This window comes from Anas acuta, chromosome 14, assembly GCF_963932015.1.
Source record: "Anas acuta chromosome 14, bAnaAcu1.1, whole genome shotgun sequence".
Classification (NCBI taxonomy): domain Eukaryota; kingdom Metazoa; phylum Chordata; class Aves; order Anseriformes; family Anatidae; genus Anas; species Anas acuta.
In genome coordinates, this window is record NC_088992.1 from 2173288 (window position 1) to 2191318 (window position 18031).

General features: G+C 45.3%; 1 protein-coding gene across 4 annotated transcripts in view; it reads left to right on the forward strand.

The window, feature by feature from the left end:
- FNIP1 (folliculin interacting protein 1) overlaps positions 1-18031 on the forward strand; it is a 62549-nt gene that overhangs the window by 41114 nt on the left and 3404 nt on the right. For 2 of the 4 annotated variants that reach the window (XM_068697923.1, XM_068697925.1), the window contains exons 4-14: positions 1001-1101; positions 1354-1428; positions 1903-1994; positions 4104-4187; positions 5196-5267; positions 6016-6151; positions 6697-6898; positions 7711-7796; positions 13048-13194; positions 15214-15383; positions 16346-17774. In XM_068697923.1, the coding sequence (XP_068554024.1) occupies positions 1001-1101; positions 1354-1428; positions 1903-1994; positions 4104-4187; positions 5196-5267; positions 6016-6151; positions 6697-6898; positions 7711-7796; positions 13048-13194; positions 15214-15383; positions 16346-17774 (2594 nt within the window). Of the gene's footprint in view, positions 1-1000; positions 1102-1353; positions 1429-1506; positions 1787-1902; positions 1995-4103; positions 4188-5195; positions 5268-6015; positions 6152-6696; positions 6899-7710; positions 7797-13047; positions 13195-15213; positions 15384-16345; positions 17775-18031 lie in introns of those variants that run through there. The other 2 variants (XM_068697924.1, XM_068697926.1) reach the window with 2 other exon arrangements.

The following is an 18031-nucleotide window of genomic DNA, read 5'->3' on the forward strand; positions in this document are numbered from 1 at the left end:
AACGTTTTTTGGAAGGATTGCTCTGAGGCAGTGATCTGAGTTATCACACACCTCAGAGGAGGTGTATTGCTCTCCGGTATAGTACCAAAGTACCTCATCTGTGAGCTGCCTGAGCTCTGTGAGTGCAGGACCACTGTATTTCAAATTAATCAGGGCAAGGCACAAATGGAGTTCCAGTGCTAGCATGCTGCTAGCCTAGAGAAGAAACAGCTCTGCATAAAGGGACGGTAATCTCAGGCATTGACAGCATACAAATTAGATGACTGTCATCTGAGCAGTCGTCTGCAGTTGATTGCCCTGAGTAACCTTGTAATTTTAGGGTTTTGTTTGCAGCGTTTGATCTAGCCTGTGATCCTGAGCAGTGGCGTTCCTCCTTTGTAGTTGGGCAGCGTGCCTTACAGCAGGCTCTGGCCAGCCAGCTAGCAGGAAATGCTCATCTCCAGCACGGCATGCAGCTCGGAGAGATGCAGCTCTTCCCTGGTGCCTTCGCAGGAGAAGGTACCAGGAAACAAGAGAGAAAGATGTATCAAGCACAGAACACCATCCATGGCTAAGTTGCAAATCAATATTTGTTGAGAAACCACAGGTCCAGCATAGCTCCAGTGGGCAATCTGCGTGAGATCACCAGTGAACTTGTGCCTCTTCTTGTCCACCAGTGACGAGGTTTGGGCTTACTGCTTCTGTTTCATCCAAGTGTGTAATCACACCCTTTAAACTTCTTAGTCCCCTGGCTCAGTGCAGCCTGAATCTGCCCCCCTGCCCTGGATGGGTTAGGTGTGTTGGATGATTTTAGTGGTCTGCTGCACAGCCCATTTGAAGATTACTTTCTGTTCTAGTGTTATCTTTACTGAACTGTTCAACTTAGTGTGTTTGACAGTGTTACAGAGAGAGAGATTTTGCATGTTCATCTTTTACATGAGGCCTATTTTCCTTCGGTTTATGTTGCCTTAAATGGAAATGTGCTACTAAAATGCCTAAAAACAAGTGGATTTTTTTTCAGGGTTCTCGGTGCTCTTCAGATGCTAACATGCTTGGAGAGATGATGTTTGGCTCTGTGGCCATGAGCTATAAGGGCTCCACGTTGAAAATTCACCAGATCCGGTAAGTTGCATTTTTTTACTGCTGGTCATTTCAGCAGATTTAATCCTCAGTGCCAATTTAGAATGAACTGAATGCTGCAAGTGTAGATGCAAAGGAATTTCTGGTTTGCTTTAAAGCTATTCTGATGTCACTTTGTACACAAAAGGTTGTTAAGTTGTGTTTAGGTCTATAAAGTCTGGAAGGTTGTGAAATGGAGATGAAAAGCCTGTCTTGGCACTGCTTCTGACTGACATCTTCCGTTTTGACCTCTAGCTCACCTCCTCAGCTCATGCTCAGCAAAGTTTTCACAGCTCGCACTGGAAGCAGCATCTATGGAAGTCTGAATACGTGAGTCTGTTAGAAATCCTATCTATTGCTTATGACCAGATGAATGTAAAAAACATGGAAGACCTTTTTTGGAAAAATAGCCATCTGTTATATCCTGCCACGGGTCTCCTCACCTTTCCCTTGTGGTTGTCTTCACCTCAGTTTGCTTTAAGCGAATGAATGAGCCATTCCTTTGGAGCTTGGTATTGTGAGGTACAGAGGAGACGGGATGAGAACAGAACGGGATGAGAACAGAGGAGTTGGGGAATTCAGTCCAAGATGAAGAAAAAGATGTTACAAAAACATCAGGCTTTGGACTGTTTGATATTTTGCTTTCTGTGTGTTAATTGACCCACCCCAGAATGTGGCTTGTTCTAGTGTAAGTCTGCATTCTTACCTTGTCTGTTCCATTTGAGCTATGATGAAGTGATGCTGTATTAAACTGAAACACAAATCACAGGTTTTGCTGTATGTTTTATTTTCTGGATTTTTTAGGTTGCAGGACAGTCTTGAGTTCATTAATCAAGACAGCAATACGTTAAAGCCTGACCACAGTACGATTATGAATGGACTTCTCGGGAATATAGGTAATTACAAAATGATTTTATTTCCTATTATCATTGAGTAATCACAGGTTCTAGAATATGAAAGTCTTCTAAGTAGAATCAAATAAAAAAAAAAGGAAGCTAAGAACTACAGAAAATTAATGTTGATGAGGTTAGGAGGAGAATAAATTAGTTCAAGGAATTGACAGAGGAATAATATATGCAGCTATGCATGTGTATGTGAAAATACATAGAGATATGTGTTGGAAAATAACAATCTGTAGAACTTCTAAGCAGCACATCTCAGATGAGGCAGGACTGATTCTTCCTGGCTTAGTTCCCCAATTTTGTTTTTGTTAATAATTTCCATTCCCTTCTGTACTCTGGCCACCTTAGCACATGTGGTTGCATATTCCGTACAAAGTTAACCTTGCACAGTTGCACTTTAGTTTTTGATCAGATTAGATGGATGATGGTGTTTTGTGTTTTTTTGGTCTGATCTTTGAAGTTAAGCAGTCTTGAAAAATGATTTGAAGTCTTTGATTCTCAGCTGTTGTGGAATTGCTGTAGGTGAAAGCTTCACAAGCTTTAGGTAACAGAGTGAAAGATGTTGGCTTTTCCCCATGCAGGCAGTAGAGCTGATAGCAAAGATTCTGTACTTCAGTGCTCAGGTGGAAGCACGTCTTCCCTTTCCCTTGGCTTAGATGGTCTGCTTTCCAAACAAAATGTCTTTTGTGCTAGGTGGAATAAGGGACTTCTTTTTACACATTACAGAATATTGCTGTCTGTAAAATCTACCTTTCTAGGGTTGGAGGTATGGAGTGAGTTTGATGACTTTGTTACCCTGACTGGGTCTCTGGCTCTTCCATGGTCCTAATTCTTGTTGGATGCAAGTGTCCACTTCTCTCCTTCCCATTGACTTCAACGCACAGTGTAGAATTCTTGAAGCTAAGCCTGAGCTTAAATGCTCTTCTGCAGCTCAGGCACAGACCAAAGCTGGTCTCGGTGCCAGCTGCGTGCTCCCAGGTGGAGCACTGCTGGGCACCTACGAGAAGCGACAAGGGGGCTGCTGGAGGAGGATGCTGAAATGTCTGTAACTGAGCCCTGTGGTTCTCAGGCTGTCGGAGGGCGTTTGTTTACAGTTCCCATTTCGGCGCGGAGGGAACCTTGGGTAAGGCAGGCACAGAGGTTAATCTGTAACTGCAGCGTTTCTGACAACTCTGCTAAATACCAGAGGCTGCTCCTGACTCGCCGACTCTTGCCAGGCTGTGATAGGAGAAGGCTCTATGTGTTTTGGTTGGGAACTATTTACAAGCTGCTTTTTTTAGCTATGCTGGTTTAAAAAAAAAAAAAAGGCTAGTCATGGCCTTTCCTCTAATGAGGAGCGAAGACCCAGGAGGACGGAAGGGAGCTTTGTGGCACTGCAGCCTTCACGTTTTCTGCAGTCAGTAAACTTGGAGCAGGAGCTTCGAATCTGGGAGAGGGACTGGCAATTAACTCATTAAAACTACCCATTTATTTTTTGCAGCTCTGTGTACAGTGAATACACTCTGCCCCTTGTAGATCTATGCCCCAGTGTTACTTTTAATCCAAACCGCTAGGGCTGCTAACGTTTTATTTTCTATACGATTTCACTACCCCAATGTACTTCTCAGAACAGCTACTTCGGCCTGTAATTTTCTCTTGGTTCCACCAAGACGAATTATTCCTGCCTTCCCTCCCTTCCTCCCCCATCGCCTTCATCGACGGCGTTCCTCAGACACCCCCCCAGTGTGGATGTTAAAACAAACATTGTGCTCCGAGATGAATCTCCTGTTTGTGATCAAGTTCGGCTTCGAGCCTGCATAAATTAATCATTTTCAACAGAGAAAAATAAAATAAATAAAAGCCCATGGACAGAAGCCCATCCTTATATGGGAGACGGTGTAAAGCTGGCTCTATTATTTTTATTCTATACATACTGTGGATTTCAGCTATAAGCCATACTCCTTGACTCAACGTTCTTGTTAAGTGTAAGAGCTATTTTCCTGCGTACGTTAGTCTGCATTTACGTTGGCTTATATCTTCTCCCTGCCCTTGGCCCCCTCCCTACAGACTGTTCTGCTTTACTAACCTCATTCTTTCATGTGTATTTTACGTTTTGCCATGTAGGTCTTTCACAGCTTTGCAGCCCTAGGCGGGCATTCTCTGAACAAGGTCCGCTCCGCCTGATCCGGAGCGCCTCTTTCTTTGCAGGTTTGCAGTTTGCTGTGTGCTGTGCTGTGTGGCTAGTCTAGCTGGGGTGACAAAACGTGGATTTGTAGTGCAGCCCTGGAAATAAGATATTTTTTTTTTAATACAAAAAGGGACAGTGATTTCTGCTCTCTTATCTGTTTGGGTACATGCTTTAAATCCCCAGAGGACAGCAGGAATTTAAATAGTCCTCTTTGGGGACTGCTTGGTTGCTTTTTTGCTTCATTTTGTTTGAAAAACTTTGAAACACAGATTTAATACAGGATTTCATCTTTCTAGAAATAATATTTCGCAATAGCGTCAAGCTATTTTGATCTGGACTTGTTTCAAACCAACTAAAATCTAAAAGTAACCTAGCTTGATACAAAATGGATTTTTCTTGCTTTTAGTGTCTGGGTCTTATTTCCATGGCTGAGTAGCTTCTATTTCACAGGCACATTTGTAAAATACATCACGTTTTAGTCTGTTAAGCCTGATACACTTTTGATCTTCTGTATATGCAGATTGTGAATCTGGATAGCTTATGGCTTAGATGAACAGCCAATACACTGCTCACAATTTCAAAGTATTTATTTTCTTCAAGACATCATTGTTAAATCCTTTTAAAATTATATACATAGGAGCTGAGAAGACCAGTATATGAAAGAAATCTTGTTGATACTGGTTTGTGTGTTTTTTTTTTTTGGTGTATACACTGAATATTACCTATGTGGCTAACATCCTTTTGGTAGACTAAAATTTTATCAAAAAATACCCACGTGAAGAAATAGTGAAAGTGAGCCTGGTTCAGTTTGTACTGAAGTAGGTGTATGGACTGCAGAAAATTACATGTGAGCTTTTCAAATAAGTGCCTTGGCTTGTTCAGCTAAGCAGCCTTTCTTGGTGATGGCCTTGTGCAGTGCTGTTGATCTGAATTAATGAGCATGTTTTTGTTTCAATAATTACACGGAGATCTGCAAACAAGAAAGGAACTGTATATTCCCCTGCTAATTGGTGTTCCTTGTTTTACAGTTCACAGCAACCCTATGGATATGCCTGGGAGGGAGCAGAATGAGGACAGAGACAGTGGTATAGCGAGATCTGGTAATGTCAGTTCTGTGCATTAACCCTATAGACTCTGAAAATATTAAGTACTATTGACTAGGTTGTCATCTGTCTTGTTACTGAGACATCTAGACATCATCAAATAGCCTTCCTGAAATGTGACCATTCTTTTTTGTTATATATAAGCTTTAATGTGTACATAATACGTATGGACAAATACCTTAGGCATCCAGGGTGTTCCATTAGGAACGTCACAGAGCTAATCTGAACAGCAGTGCGGTTTATTAAAGCATACTGCAAATAAACAAGCCAGATTAAATATTGAAATGAGTTTGCAGCATTTCTATACAACACTTGTTATGTCTTTACCAAATTGAGGAGAGTACTGATGCTAAAACATGAGTTTGCCTTCAGAGAACCCCTCCCTTCCTCCCTCATTCAGGGTATTGGGCACTGGGGGTGGAAAGACCTTTAAAAGCTGTGATTAATGTTACTCCTATCTACAAAGAATTTATTTCCCGCTGCTTGGGGTTGATGAGCAAGGTGCAGCCTGTAAGTTGGCTATTATATACAACTGCAGGACTGTCCCACCCTTGTAGTGCTTGTATAGCTTGTTAATGTTGTTATAAACCGGTTGTTTTTAGATAAGAAGCACTGATAAGCAAAAGAGAAGGCTCTTCATGAGCAACACCAGTTTATGTTCAGGGTCGTAGTTAAGTTGCTGGTATTATTTTCCAAATATTCTTTCTCCTGGAGAGATTTTTATTTACTGCTCTTGTTATTGCAGCATCTCTGAGCAGTCTGCTCATCACTCCGTTTCCATCTCCGGGCTCTTCGTTTAACAAGAGCTGTGCTAGCAGCTACCAGCGGCGGTGGCGTCGCAGTCAGACCACCAGCTTGGAGAACGGGGTCTTCCCTCGATGGTGAGCTGGGAGTGATACTGCGGGTTGCTTCCCATAATTTCCCACCATTGTCAGCTTGATTCTGCTCTTGCATATATACACCTCTTCTTGCTGTTGCTTCCATGAGGTATTTACAAAGGTGTAAGTCAGGCTGCAGTTCAATACCTGATCTTTTCAGTGTCCATTTTCTTCATGGCAGTCACTGTTTTGCACTAACGGGAAAACCTTTAGCAAAACATAAACCTGTAGGCTGTACTTTTGAGGATGAGAAGCCCTAAAATCCTACTCAAATTCTTGGCAGAGGTAAGGGAGAACTAGGATGCCATATTCTAATCCCACAAATGCTTTGAACCTGGTTCCAGATTTTGTGATTGCAGGATTAATTAATGATTGCTTTTAAAGAATTGCAAAATGGGTGCTATTGAAGGGTGTTACTGCTTTGACAACACGTGCAAACAAATGGTGTTCATTGAAGTTAAATGTTCTAGAATTTAATTGCACAGGAAACCAAGGTACAACTTTAAACAGTGGATTACATTAACTTTCTATTTTTTCTATACTTCAAGGTCCATGGATGAAAGCTTTAACTTGTCAGATGACAGCTCTGGTCCTAGCCCAGGAATTGTTAGGAAGAAAAAGATAGCAATTGGAGTTATTTTTTCACTCTCAAGAGATGAAGATGAGAACAACAAATTTAATGAATTCTTCTTCTCACATTTTCCACTCTTTGAGAGTCACATGAACAAACTGAAGAGTGCAATAGAACAGGTAAATGCAATCTCTCTTGATTCTTGCACTTGTGTTGCTATATGTTCCCCCTCAGCCCTTTCAGATTTAATTTCTGACTCTTGTTACTGGTTTACAAAAGAGGGATCAATTTGCTGCCTCCTATTGGAACTGCACCAGAAAAGAACTTTGCTCCACAACATCTTTGATGTTTCTTACTGCGAGCAGAAGCAAAGCTTGGGGTGAGGACAGGACATGTGGCATTGTGCTGCAGGAATTGCTGAAAGCTACAACAGTCAGTAGGCTGCGTTGGCTCCCAGCAAGCCCAGGATCAGCCATGGGGAAAGGTGCTTTTAATGCCACCTTTGCCTCCCTGCTTCAGCTATATCTGAACATTGTGGATTGCAGGATAAGAGCTTATCTCTAGGATATTCCAGAGTGTAAATAAATATCAAGTTCTCACTTTCCCTATGTTTTTTTTTTCCCCTTTTGTTTTAAGCCCCTGATTCTGATGGGTAGGAAACTTTCAAACATGTGGTTAGATTTGCTTCAAATCTCTCTTCTAGGAAATACTTAGTGGTTACTTCACCACTGCAATAAAAACTTTGACCTCTTTTATGCCTTGAATGATGAAAAGCACTGAAGAATCAGAGGCTGCAAATGCATGTGCCTCACCTATCTTCCCTCAGATATGAAAGTTGGCACTTGTACCATCATTTTATCACTTAAAAAAAAAATTATTTGCATGACTGGTTCCATGAAAGATAAAGTCAAACACATGACTTTGTTTTCCATTTTCTGTGCTTCTACAACTATGTCTGGTGTTACTTATCTGTTTAATGATTGTTTTCAAGGCTATGAAAATGAGTCGTAGATCAGCTGATGCCAGTCAGCGGAGTTTGGCGTATAACAGAATTGTTGATGCCCTTAATGAATTCAGGTGAGCAGTTTGTCTTGTGTCTTTTACGCCTGTTTCTTCAAAAGCACTGAAGTGGTTTAGAAGGACCTCCTCCTCAGTGCAGGATTTTTCAGCCCTTAGAGTTCTTATCTGAAAAGGAAAATGTTCTTGACACCTAGAAAAGTACGATGTCCAATGTCTTCTGTTGAAGTTAAGTGCCATAAATGTATTGGTGATAGCAAGCCAGTCTATTCTTTGTGTGGTTTTAGATTTTGTCAAGTGCTTGTATCCATAAGGGTTGAGCATGAGCAGGGTGTAAGTGACCAAGGTTTTCTCTGCGTTAGGTGGTAACGAAGCTCCCAGACACCTCTTAAACTGAGACCCAGTGAGAGGGGGATACGAACTGCAAGCCCACGTTAGGGAAATCCTCCTCTAGTTGGTATTTTCTTGATGTATGAACAAAACAAGACCTTTACCCTCCTCTAAGTTTTGCTCTAAATGAGTTTCAGATAACCAGCTACGAAGAAGGAGGACTATCATCTTCACACAGAAAAATGCACTGCTGTAATCTCTTGCTATCAGTACCTGCAGAGAGTCTCTGTTCAGCAGTTACTATACAAAGTAATGCAGATAAGCACATCCCTGGCATTTAACCGTGTGTTCTTTCCATAGTTTAAGTAATGGGGAGGGAAATAAAATGAAATCCGTCTGTTTCAAGTGATTCATCTCCTCTCAGATGGGAGTGGCAGCGTGCTTCCTTTTACAACCAGCATCGAGCTACTTCTTAAAGATGTTACACAAGACAAGGCTCTGATGCTTTACAAAGAAAATTGTCATCAGGATGCATTTTACTTTACATTCTCACCGATTTTTCTGTAATTCTGCGTGCTACCTGGATGCCATGAACTAGTTGGTGTTGCAGGAGGAAGGCACAGTATTTTTTATTTTATTTTTAGAACCTCTCCCCAGGGAAGTGTCGAGGGAGGGCACAGGATGTGTTCGGCAGGGACAGGAGGCAAGGCAGAGAGCACGTGGGCCCGCAGCAAGAACGGGATGGGATGAGCTGTGCCAAGAACTGGAGCTGAGGGAGCACGAAACTTTTGAGAGCCGCAGACTCTGCCCAGGGGGCCTGGGACGGGTTAAGCAACTCTGAGCAGCCACAGGCTTCTTTGCTCCCCCTCTTCCTCTCCTCCCCCTTCTCACCCCGAGCAATTTCTTTGCATTCCCATCCCCTGATAACACCATCTGCCCAGCTGTTTTCCCAAAACTTCCCCCAGATCGTTCCCCCCCCCAGATACATTCGGTGGACTTTGTCCCTTCTTTTCCTCCCCAGCTAAACGCTCTCGGGGCAGTGGAGAGGGGCACTGTGTCCAGAGTCAAAAGCAGGAAAAATGAGCCTGAAAACACCGTGCTGGCTTTTTCCTCCTTGAAGGGAGGTTCACGGGGCTGTGCCCTGCAGGGCAGGGAGGTAAAGTCCCGTGTCCTGTCCCATCCATCCCCTCCAGGGTCGGCTGTCTCGTCTCGTCTCGCCGAGCGTTATAGGATGCGGTCCCGCGCATGACCCGGCCGTTGCGTAACCTGCGCCGGGAGCACGTGTGTAACTGCTACTTGGTGCAGAGGTTTCCATGGCGATACAAATATTACTCTTTAATAGCATAGCGAGGTAAATTAAACCCAGTTTAATTTTGTATAAATGGATTTCCCGGGGCGGCAGACTTGGGCGATTGCGTTTTTTGACGCAGCGCTAGCCCGTGCCCCCGGCTGGTCCTGCAGGTTGGCACGGCCCCGAGCCCTGCACTGCAGGCTGCTCACCAAAAGGAAAGTCTTGTGATGATAGGAAAACCTTTCTGTACCGTAAGGAAAGCCTTCCTGGACCGTGCAGGAGCCTTTCAAAGCAGAGCAATATGCCTATAGTAAGAAAAAAAGGCGTATTTAAATACCAGAGGCTGGATGCAAAGTTGTTTTGGCATGGGTTCAGCAAACCCATTTAGGCCACTATTATCTCTTTAGGCGTCTGCGTTCCCACTGAAGTCACGGGGAAGTCAGGAGCTCGAGTCCTTTGGTGAACCTGAGACTTGTGTTGATTTCTACCCTCTTAAGCAAATTCCGCTGGAGGGAAGAAGGGCGCTGACTGCAGTGGGCTGGTGTTTCTAAAACATAATCCCATGCTGCTTTAACTCCTTGCAGGTGTTCTTTTTTTTTTTTTCCTTTGGAAGGAGGACTTTTTTTTTTTTAAACGGAATTTCAAAGGAAAAAGGAAAACACAGCTGCTTTCCCTGAAAGGCTTAGACTGCTTCCACAAGCCGATGCTATCGCCACGTCTGCCATCAGCGCGGTGCCCAGCCCCAGGCCCACCCTTGCGCCATGAGTCGTTTTGCAACACTTTTCACTCTGTAAAGCAGCGATGGATTTAGCTATTAACACTTGACTTAAAGGCTTAAAACTCGTTGGATGTCAGATGTGCAGACACATGACTTCTGAAATAAACATTGCGACTCCCCTGGTCCCCGAGGCCAGTGCCGCACACCAACAACCCTGTGGGTGCAGCTGGCTCATACCTGCGTGGCAGAGACGTAGACTGGCAAGGAAGCCCTGAACACAGGCCTAGGGAAACACCTTTCTCCACTTTCTGGCAGCCACGTTTGATCCTGTTTTATGCCAGTAACTTTTAAGCAGCTTATTTTCAAGGGGAGAAAAAAAGGGGGGGAAAGATCGAGGGCAGGAGGGTAGGGAGCAAATTCACAGCTGCTCTGTGTTACAAAGCACTGTTGTATTTTCACTTTGGAAGCAATACCCAAAGAGATGCTTGGCTTTGTCATGACCTCGCAGCCGGTGGGTAGCAGAGCGGCTCTCATCACCACGCTGGGGGCAGCAGTGCCGTGCTGGTGGGGACGGGGAGCTGCAGAGAGCCCCCAGCCCCTTGTCCAGCAGCTCCTGCCTCGTGGGCCCTACAGCACCAGCAGATCCGTCCTGCAGCAGCAGGAAGCTGAGTGCAGCAGCCCCGTGCCTGGCAGCAGGGCTGGGCTGGGCTGTGCCGCTCTCCTCCCAGCCATCTGCACCCGCAGGGCAGGCAAAACCCCAGGGGGCTGCCGGGAGGAGGTTGTTCAGGTCTTGTTTTCATTCGGCTGGTTGGTGCTGAGCTGCGAGCTGTGAAAGGTGTAAAGGTGCTTCCTGAGGAGCCCCCCAGCCCCTGCACACCACCAGCCCTCGCTCCTGCTCGTGCTGGGTTCAGCCTCCAAGAAACATTTCCAAATTTCAACCATTTTTAATGCACTGCAGCCCGACGAGAGCAGGGTCTGCTCTGTGCACGGGGAGGGGGGTGCTGGAGCACGGCGAGGGGAGGGGGCTGCTGCTGCAGATGGTCGGGAGGGGTTGACTTCAGCTTTAATTCCTAGTGGGTTTTAATCTGGTTAGCTTCCTGCAGTGCGTTTTTTTATTTTATTATATTTTTTTATTGTTCTGGCTTTTGGTATTTTTCCTTTTGGTTTGTTATTGTTGTGTTTTTTTTTTTCTTTCCTTTTTTTTTTTTTTTTTAGCAGCCGAAGGAGAGCGTTTCCCCGCCTGCTCGCAGAGCTGGGAGGCATTAATCCTTGCCCTTGGTGTGTGCCGAGGCTGCTCGGCAGCGAGGGTTCCCTGCGCTGCAGTCACATGCCTGCTGGCCGCCCGCCAGTGCAATCTGATCTCGCGCTGAGGAAACACTATCAGCTGCAGATGCAGCCAGGGTTACCAGAATAGTAAATAACGAATCACAAGACCCGGTCTATCTTTTCAACGAAAACAAATATTTTAATACGTTGGGTTTAGTTTAGAAGTAGTTTCTTTTTTCCAAACAGCGGAGCTGCTGCAAGAGGCTCGGCGCGGTTAGTTTGCATAGGAAGCAGAAACCAGCCTTATTTTAGGTTGAGTTGTTTTCATTTATCTTCAGCTTCTCTGGTCAGCTGCATCTGCGCTGTACATTTTGATACTTGGCTTGGGCTCTGAAACTCGTCCAGCTCCGAAATTCCCACTCTTGGGGGGTTTCTCCCTTTGTTAGGGCCTCCTTAGCCTCTGCTCCAGTTAATGGGCTGTGAACAGAAAGCTTTCTCTCAATAATCCCACCTCCAGCCCCAGCTCTCTGCTACCAAGGCTGTGTGTTCCCAGCCCGTGCCCGATGCTGAGCCGGGTGCTGGGGGCTGCTGGATGCGACCCTGGCCTCGGTTTCCCCCTCCCCAGCCAGCCCCAGGGTGTCCCTGCCTCTCCTCCTGCTTCACTGGGAAGCTGTCAGAAAATCCGGCTTGTAAGGAAGACTGGGCTGATTTTGGCTGCTGTCAGCACGTAGCGTGGATGTTGTTTTTAATGAAAAATGCTGAAAAAAATTAAGGCAGAGAGGGCCCAGGCCCTCTCTCCCACCTGCCCTCTTCGCCCCATCCCGTCTTGCTGCAGCCTCGGTGCACAAAAACGCGTGGGGCTCTGCTTCCTGCAGGCTTTCACTTTAAACTCTCAGCCACCGAAGGTTTGGCAGCTGCTGCTCGAGAGCGTTTGCCTGCCTGCCGTGCTCAGCCATTGCCTCAGTTCTGGAAGTGTCTGTGAATTTCAGGCCAGCGTGTCCAAGGAGGATCTGTATAAACCAGGGGCGTTCCGAGACGTAAATCCGTGTCCTGTAACACAAAAGTCTCTCTTCTAGAAAAAGCAGTACCTGAGGTGGGCAGACACCTGAATCGATCAGCCATTTCCTTTGTTGGATTTTCTGTTTTGTTTTTTTTTTTTTTTAGGCTTGTATTGTTAGTGTGATGGAAACGTAGCTCCGTGTAGTGTCGTAATGCAGGCGTTGTGCTCAGAGCAAAGCCATCGTTTGGTTTAGATCAGGAGTTTGGCAGTGATCTAAGGGGTTTTAATCTGGCGTTTTACTGCAAAGGCAGCGTTTTAACCATGCGTTTACTGGTCTCTGTGAAGTCAAAAGGATGTGGGTAGGTGCAAAATCCTTGAAGCCGTGGGGTAGCTGATATGTTTGTAGTTAAAGCAGGGACCTGGGCCCCTTCCCTGCAAAGCCACACGTTGGTAGGTTTGGGGTGGAGATGCACCGGTTGTTAAAGCAGGGGGGGAGCTTTTTTAAAGCATTTATAAAGCATTTTTATAAAGCAGATGCACATAAATTCACACCAGTCACAAACCAGCTATGGAGGAGTTCTGTGTTTTGAATGAAATGTAGTGAAAGCAGGGAAGCAACCACAACAAAAACTCATTCATCTCCATCCATCTCTGTCTCTGCCTTTCGTTGTTTGGTTTAATTCCAGATTTATTCTTTTTTTCCTAGAACGACCATTTGCAACCTCTACACGATGCCGCGGATCGGGGAGCCCGTCTGGCTTACTATGATGTCGGGGACACCGGAGAAGAACCAGCTGTGCCATCGCTTCATGAAGGAATTCACTTTCTTGATGGAAAACGCTGCTAAAAACCAGTATGGTGGATTTCAGTTTTTACATGTATATGTGTTTATGTCTTTTTTTAAAAAAACAATTTTAAAATTATTTTTTAAATCTTGGTAGTAAGTGAGAAAGAATCAAAAGGCCATCCATAAGTGCTTTAGTTTTTAAACAGAAGTGTAGTAAGCAAGTATCCCCATGAAAAGCCTCCTTCCATAATCCTCTAAATCCTGGTAAAGGCTAAACATTTGAAACGCGTCCATAGGAAGCGCGTGATGGGTGTGTATGTCTGGAAGGGGATGAACATACCTTGTGAAATGCATTCATCTACCTTTCAAAATCAGTTATCATATGATGAGCAAGGTTAGACATTCAGAAAGAGAGCCACGTGTGTAGTGCTGTCTGACCGCAAATTGCTATTAAACCTGACTTCTGTAAAATGTCCCTAAAGAAATAGTTTGCTTCGCTAGCATTCACCTCTCTGCCCTCTGGACAAAGCCCTGAGCAGTTGTTAAAAACTGAGAGAGAGAATGCTCTCGATAAACTCAGCAGAATCTGAATAAATTTACTCTTTTGTCAACAGTTCATCCTTTTTCCCCAGGGCATGAATTGGGGAAGTTTTTCAAGTGCTTGGCTGTACTGAAAATCCTAAAACGAGCACAAACATGTGGAGCTGAGTGGGGATGAGCAGAGAGCCCAGCTGTTAGCTCAGGGGAACGTGCTGGTGTGCGGTGGGGAAGGCGCAGCTGCAGGGGAGGTGGCACCCGCTGCTCCTCACGGCCTTCAGCTTCGCCACCCAGGGGTAATTTTGTCATCTTTTCCCTCCCCCAGACGGGAAGGACACAGTCAGTGGGCAGTGTGTGTGCTTTCTCCTGCCTCAGTGCAAGGGAGAAACTGTAGGGATTTGTTAGGGGGTTCAAATGTGCCTTCCTAAAACAAGTTCCCACTGCACTGGAAGCTTTTCCCCCAGGATTAGCCTCTTTCAGTCCCTGTCACTCTGAGCTCTGTGCTTCTTATTTACATTTAAATGGCCATTTGTTTGGGCTTGTTTGGTTTATTTTCAATATAGCAAGATCCACACTGATGGAAGCCAGAGGAAAATCAAGCCCTGTATCCTTTGCAATCTGGTTTTAAGTCTGCTTTCCTCTTCTGGCTGTCTCTGCTCAGGAAACAGGGCTAAATTTAAGCCGTGGGGATTCTGATAGTTGTAAAATATTCAAGCAGCATTATTTTGAGGCTCAGTGAAGTTTGTCTGTTTTCCTCCCTGGGCACTGGAGCTGCTGCAGCAGCCACCAGCACCATCTGTCGGTGCGCGGGAGGATCTTGGGCTGAGCTGCCACATGCTCATCCTGCAGGGAAGGGGGCCTGGGAGGGAAAGGCTGTCCTGTCCTCCTTGGCAGCAGAAACTGTGCTCTACCATACAGAAAATCAGATAATTAATACTTTTCAGAAAGGTTTTTTGTCTAGCTGGTGAAAACTGATTAGCCTGGTTAAGGACAGAGCCTTTCAGGCTGAGCTGTCTTTCTTTTCCTGATGGTGTTACAGAACTTGGGGGGTGCTAGTTCTGAAAAGGAGCAGCCATACGTACTTAAATTGCATCACAGTTTTATGAAACAACACACTACCTAACTACTTTACAGGTATGACAGCAAATATCACAGCCTTCCTCCTCATTAACAGTCCCAGACCTTAAGGATGTGGGACCTGCAGCTTGGAGCGGTCATGTCAGAGGCCACAGAGTGCCACTGTCTTCTTCAGCGAACAGCAGAAGTCGGTTTTGAGGTGTTTTACAACACAGAGCTTTCAAAATAGGAAGTCTCATAATTATTGCCAAAGAGAGGAACTGGGTTGCCACAAGTTTAGACTATTTCATTTTACTTCGATGTGTGTTCTAAAAAAGAGCTCTGCAGGTGTGGGAGAGGACCAAAGGTCAGTCCTGTGCCTTCATGAGGCTGTTTCTGCCATCCAGGATCCATGCAGACCATGGAAGTGCTGTCAGTTTAATATCCTGATTGTTCACCTGGAAAACATGCTGTGGAACATCTTTCTTTCAGGTTCTTACCAGCCTTACTGACTGCAGTCCTGACTAACCACCTGGCCTGGGTCCCTACGGTCATGCCGAACGGCCAGCCGCCTATACGAATCTTCCTGGAAAAGCATTCTTCCCAGAGCGTGGACATGCTGGCCAAAACTCACCCCTACAACCCGCTGTGGGCACAGCTCGGTACGTGGCAAACATCTAAACCATGTAACAGCGCGGTGTAAGTGGGTATGAGCGGGGTGATTTTTATGGATCCTTGCTTCTTTTCCCCCCACATGTTCAAACTTTTTGGTTTCCCACTCAAAACAAAAGCGTGTATTTCAGGCTCAGGTATTCACTGTATTTTTTTATACATGCTGTATTATTTTTTTGCAGTATCAACTGTAAAATGGCACCCAAAAAGTAAAGCCCTCTTTAGTCATCTATGCCAGGTCTCTTAAGGTCACCTGCCCTGGTGATGATGGAGGATCCTGGTCCTTCTCCTCTCCTCTCTCTATAAAGAAACTCCGTTTTGGTATTTTGGGATGCTGCTATTGATAAGCCTGATTCTAGAAAGAACAAATCGAAGAAATTCATCCTCAAAGTGGCCATACTGTCAGTACAGCAGGCAAAGGTGAACCTGGGGCCCGGTCTTCCAAGCTGTCAAAAAACCCTTATGACCCATCGGAGGGCTCAAGGGGAAGGGAAAGAAGGCAGCTTCAGCTAGGCACCTGCCACTGACACTTTTTGCCTTCATTCTTGGCATAGGATTGTGTCTACTGACAGCTTTCTTTTGGTAGGGAAAAGTTCAGCCCAGTTTCCAGACTATCCAGGGTAATTCAGAGCAGATGCCTCCTCTCTTCCCTAGCTATATAAGGAACCTGAGAGACCAGCCTCCAGAGCCAGGCACCGAAGTTAGGTGGTGCAAATACTCCCTAATAGATGAGATCAGATGTCTCCTACCAGCGTGTCACCTTACGTACCATACCAGCAGCCTAGTTAGAATTCTCTGTATTAAAACCAAAATACTGGCGTAGCTGTCCTCTTCTGATTCAGTGTTTTTCTGCTGTGGGCTTGGCCTTTGAAAAATGGACAACAGTTGTCCGTTAGAGGAACCATTTGTTTTAAAGATGCAAAACATTTGTCTGTTTTATTTCCTGTTCTAGGTGACTTGTACGGGGCTATCGGATCACCTGTGAGATTAGCAAAAACAGTTGTGGTTGGCAAAAGGCATGACCTGGTCCAGAGATTGCTTTATTTCCTCACTTACTTCATCAGATGCTCAGAACTTCAGGAGACACATCTTCTAGAAAATGGGGAAGATGAAGCCATAGTCATGCCTGGAACTGTTATAACGACCACGCTGGAGAAAGGAGAAGTAGAAGAATCCGAGTACGTGCTTGTCACAATGCACAAGAACAGGGGCAACTTGCTGCCGAGGGAGTCTGAAGAAACGAGAACTCCCAACTGTAGCTGTAAATATTGCAAATGTCCCATTTCCCTCGCACAAAACATAGAAGGTGTTTCACAGCAAGAGAGAGAAGACACGCAAAACACTCCTAAGGTAGAGCTGGAAACGTCTTCAGACGAGAGCAGAACTATTGTTCCTGATGATTGCCAGGAAGATGCTGCTGATGTTAAGCCACCAAGAACCTGCCTGGACACCAACCTGGAGAGCGTGGTGTGCGCAGGGGCGGCTTCACCAGAAAAACGTGTATCGACAGAATCTGGTTTGGAGCCAGCAGCAAACGTGTGGAGGGATGAAGACCCGCTGGAATCGGGCAACCAGGCAGTCAGTGCAACAAGGTCACCCGGTATAGCTGTGGAAAAGAAGCCTCCGGATAAGCTCTTCTGCGATACGTTTCCTTGCAGTGCTGCTGAAGCTCAGACAAAGGTGACTTTCCTCATCGGAGACTCCATGTCACCTGATTCAGACATCGAGCTCAGAAGTCAGGCAGTAGTGGAACAAATTGCGAGGCATCACAGCCCGCCAGCAGCGGAGGAAGGAGGAGTGTCTGCTGATCAGAACTGTGAAGCTAAACAAACTGGTGAGGACCAAAATAGAGACTGTGGGACAACTGAACCCTTTCCTCAAGTTGCTAACGAGCATCAGAGCTGGAATCCAAACCCGTACAACGCTGAGAGCATGAGTCTGTTTGATGAATATTTTACTGATGACAGTTCAATTGAAACCCGGACTATTGATGATATTCCAGGGCAAGCAGCTACGGACCTTCTTGCTCACAACAGTAGTTTAGAGTTTTCTAAAAACCTGTGTACAAAGACTAGCAAACCACCTAGCGAATTTTGTAAATTTATGGACTCCGTTCAACAGGAGACGTACAAAATCTGCTTTGCTGAGCAGGACCAAAGAGAGAAAATCTCTATTCGTGTCCCCCATGGGGACAGAGAAAACACAGAGAAAAAGGTCGCCCCAGGAATTGATTGGGACATTCCAAGAAATGAGAGCTCGGATAGTGCCCTGGGTGACAGTGAAAGCGAGGATGCTGGTCATGATCTAACCAGGCCAAGCAGTAACTATTACGGAGGAGAGCAGGAAGATTGGGCAGAAGAATATGAGATTCCTTTTCCCGGGTAAGTGCTATTCAGCAGTAACAGAGACCGAAAAAGATGCAGCCTCTTATGTCACATGTTGGGAGGAATGCAGGCTAACTTGGCATCAGCGGTTGGAAAAGTGTCTCTTGAGCTTGCTGGTTGTAAAAGAATACGGAGAGATCAGTGGTCTGGAAAAAAATATTAATTGTGCTTTGTGATCTTGGCTCGTATCCTTTTCTTCCGCAATGGCTGACTGCAAAAGCTGACTTTAAAATGTTTCTTTTTTAAAAGTGCTT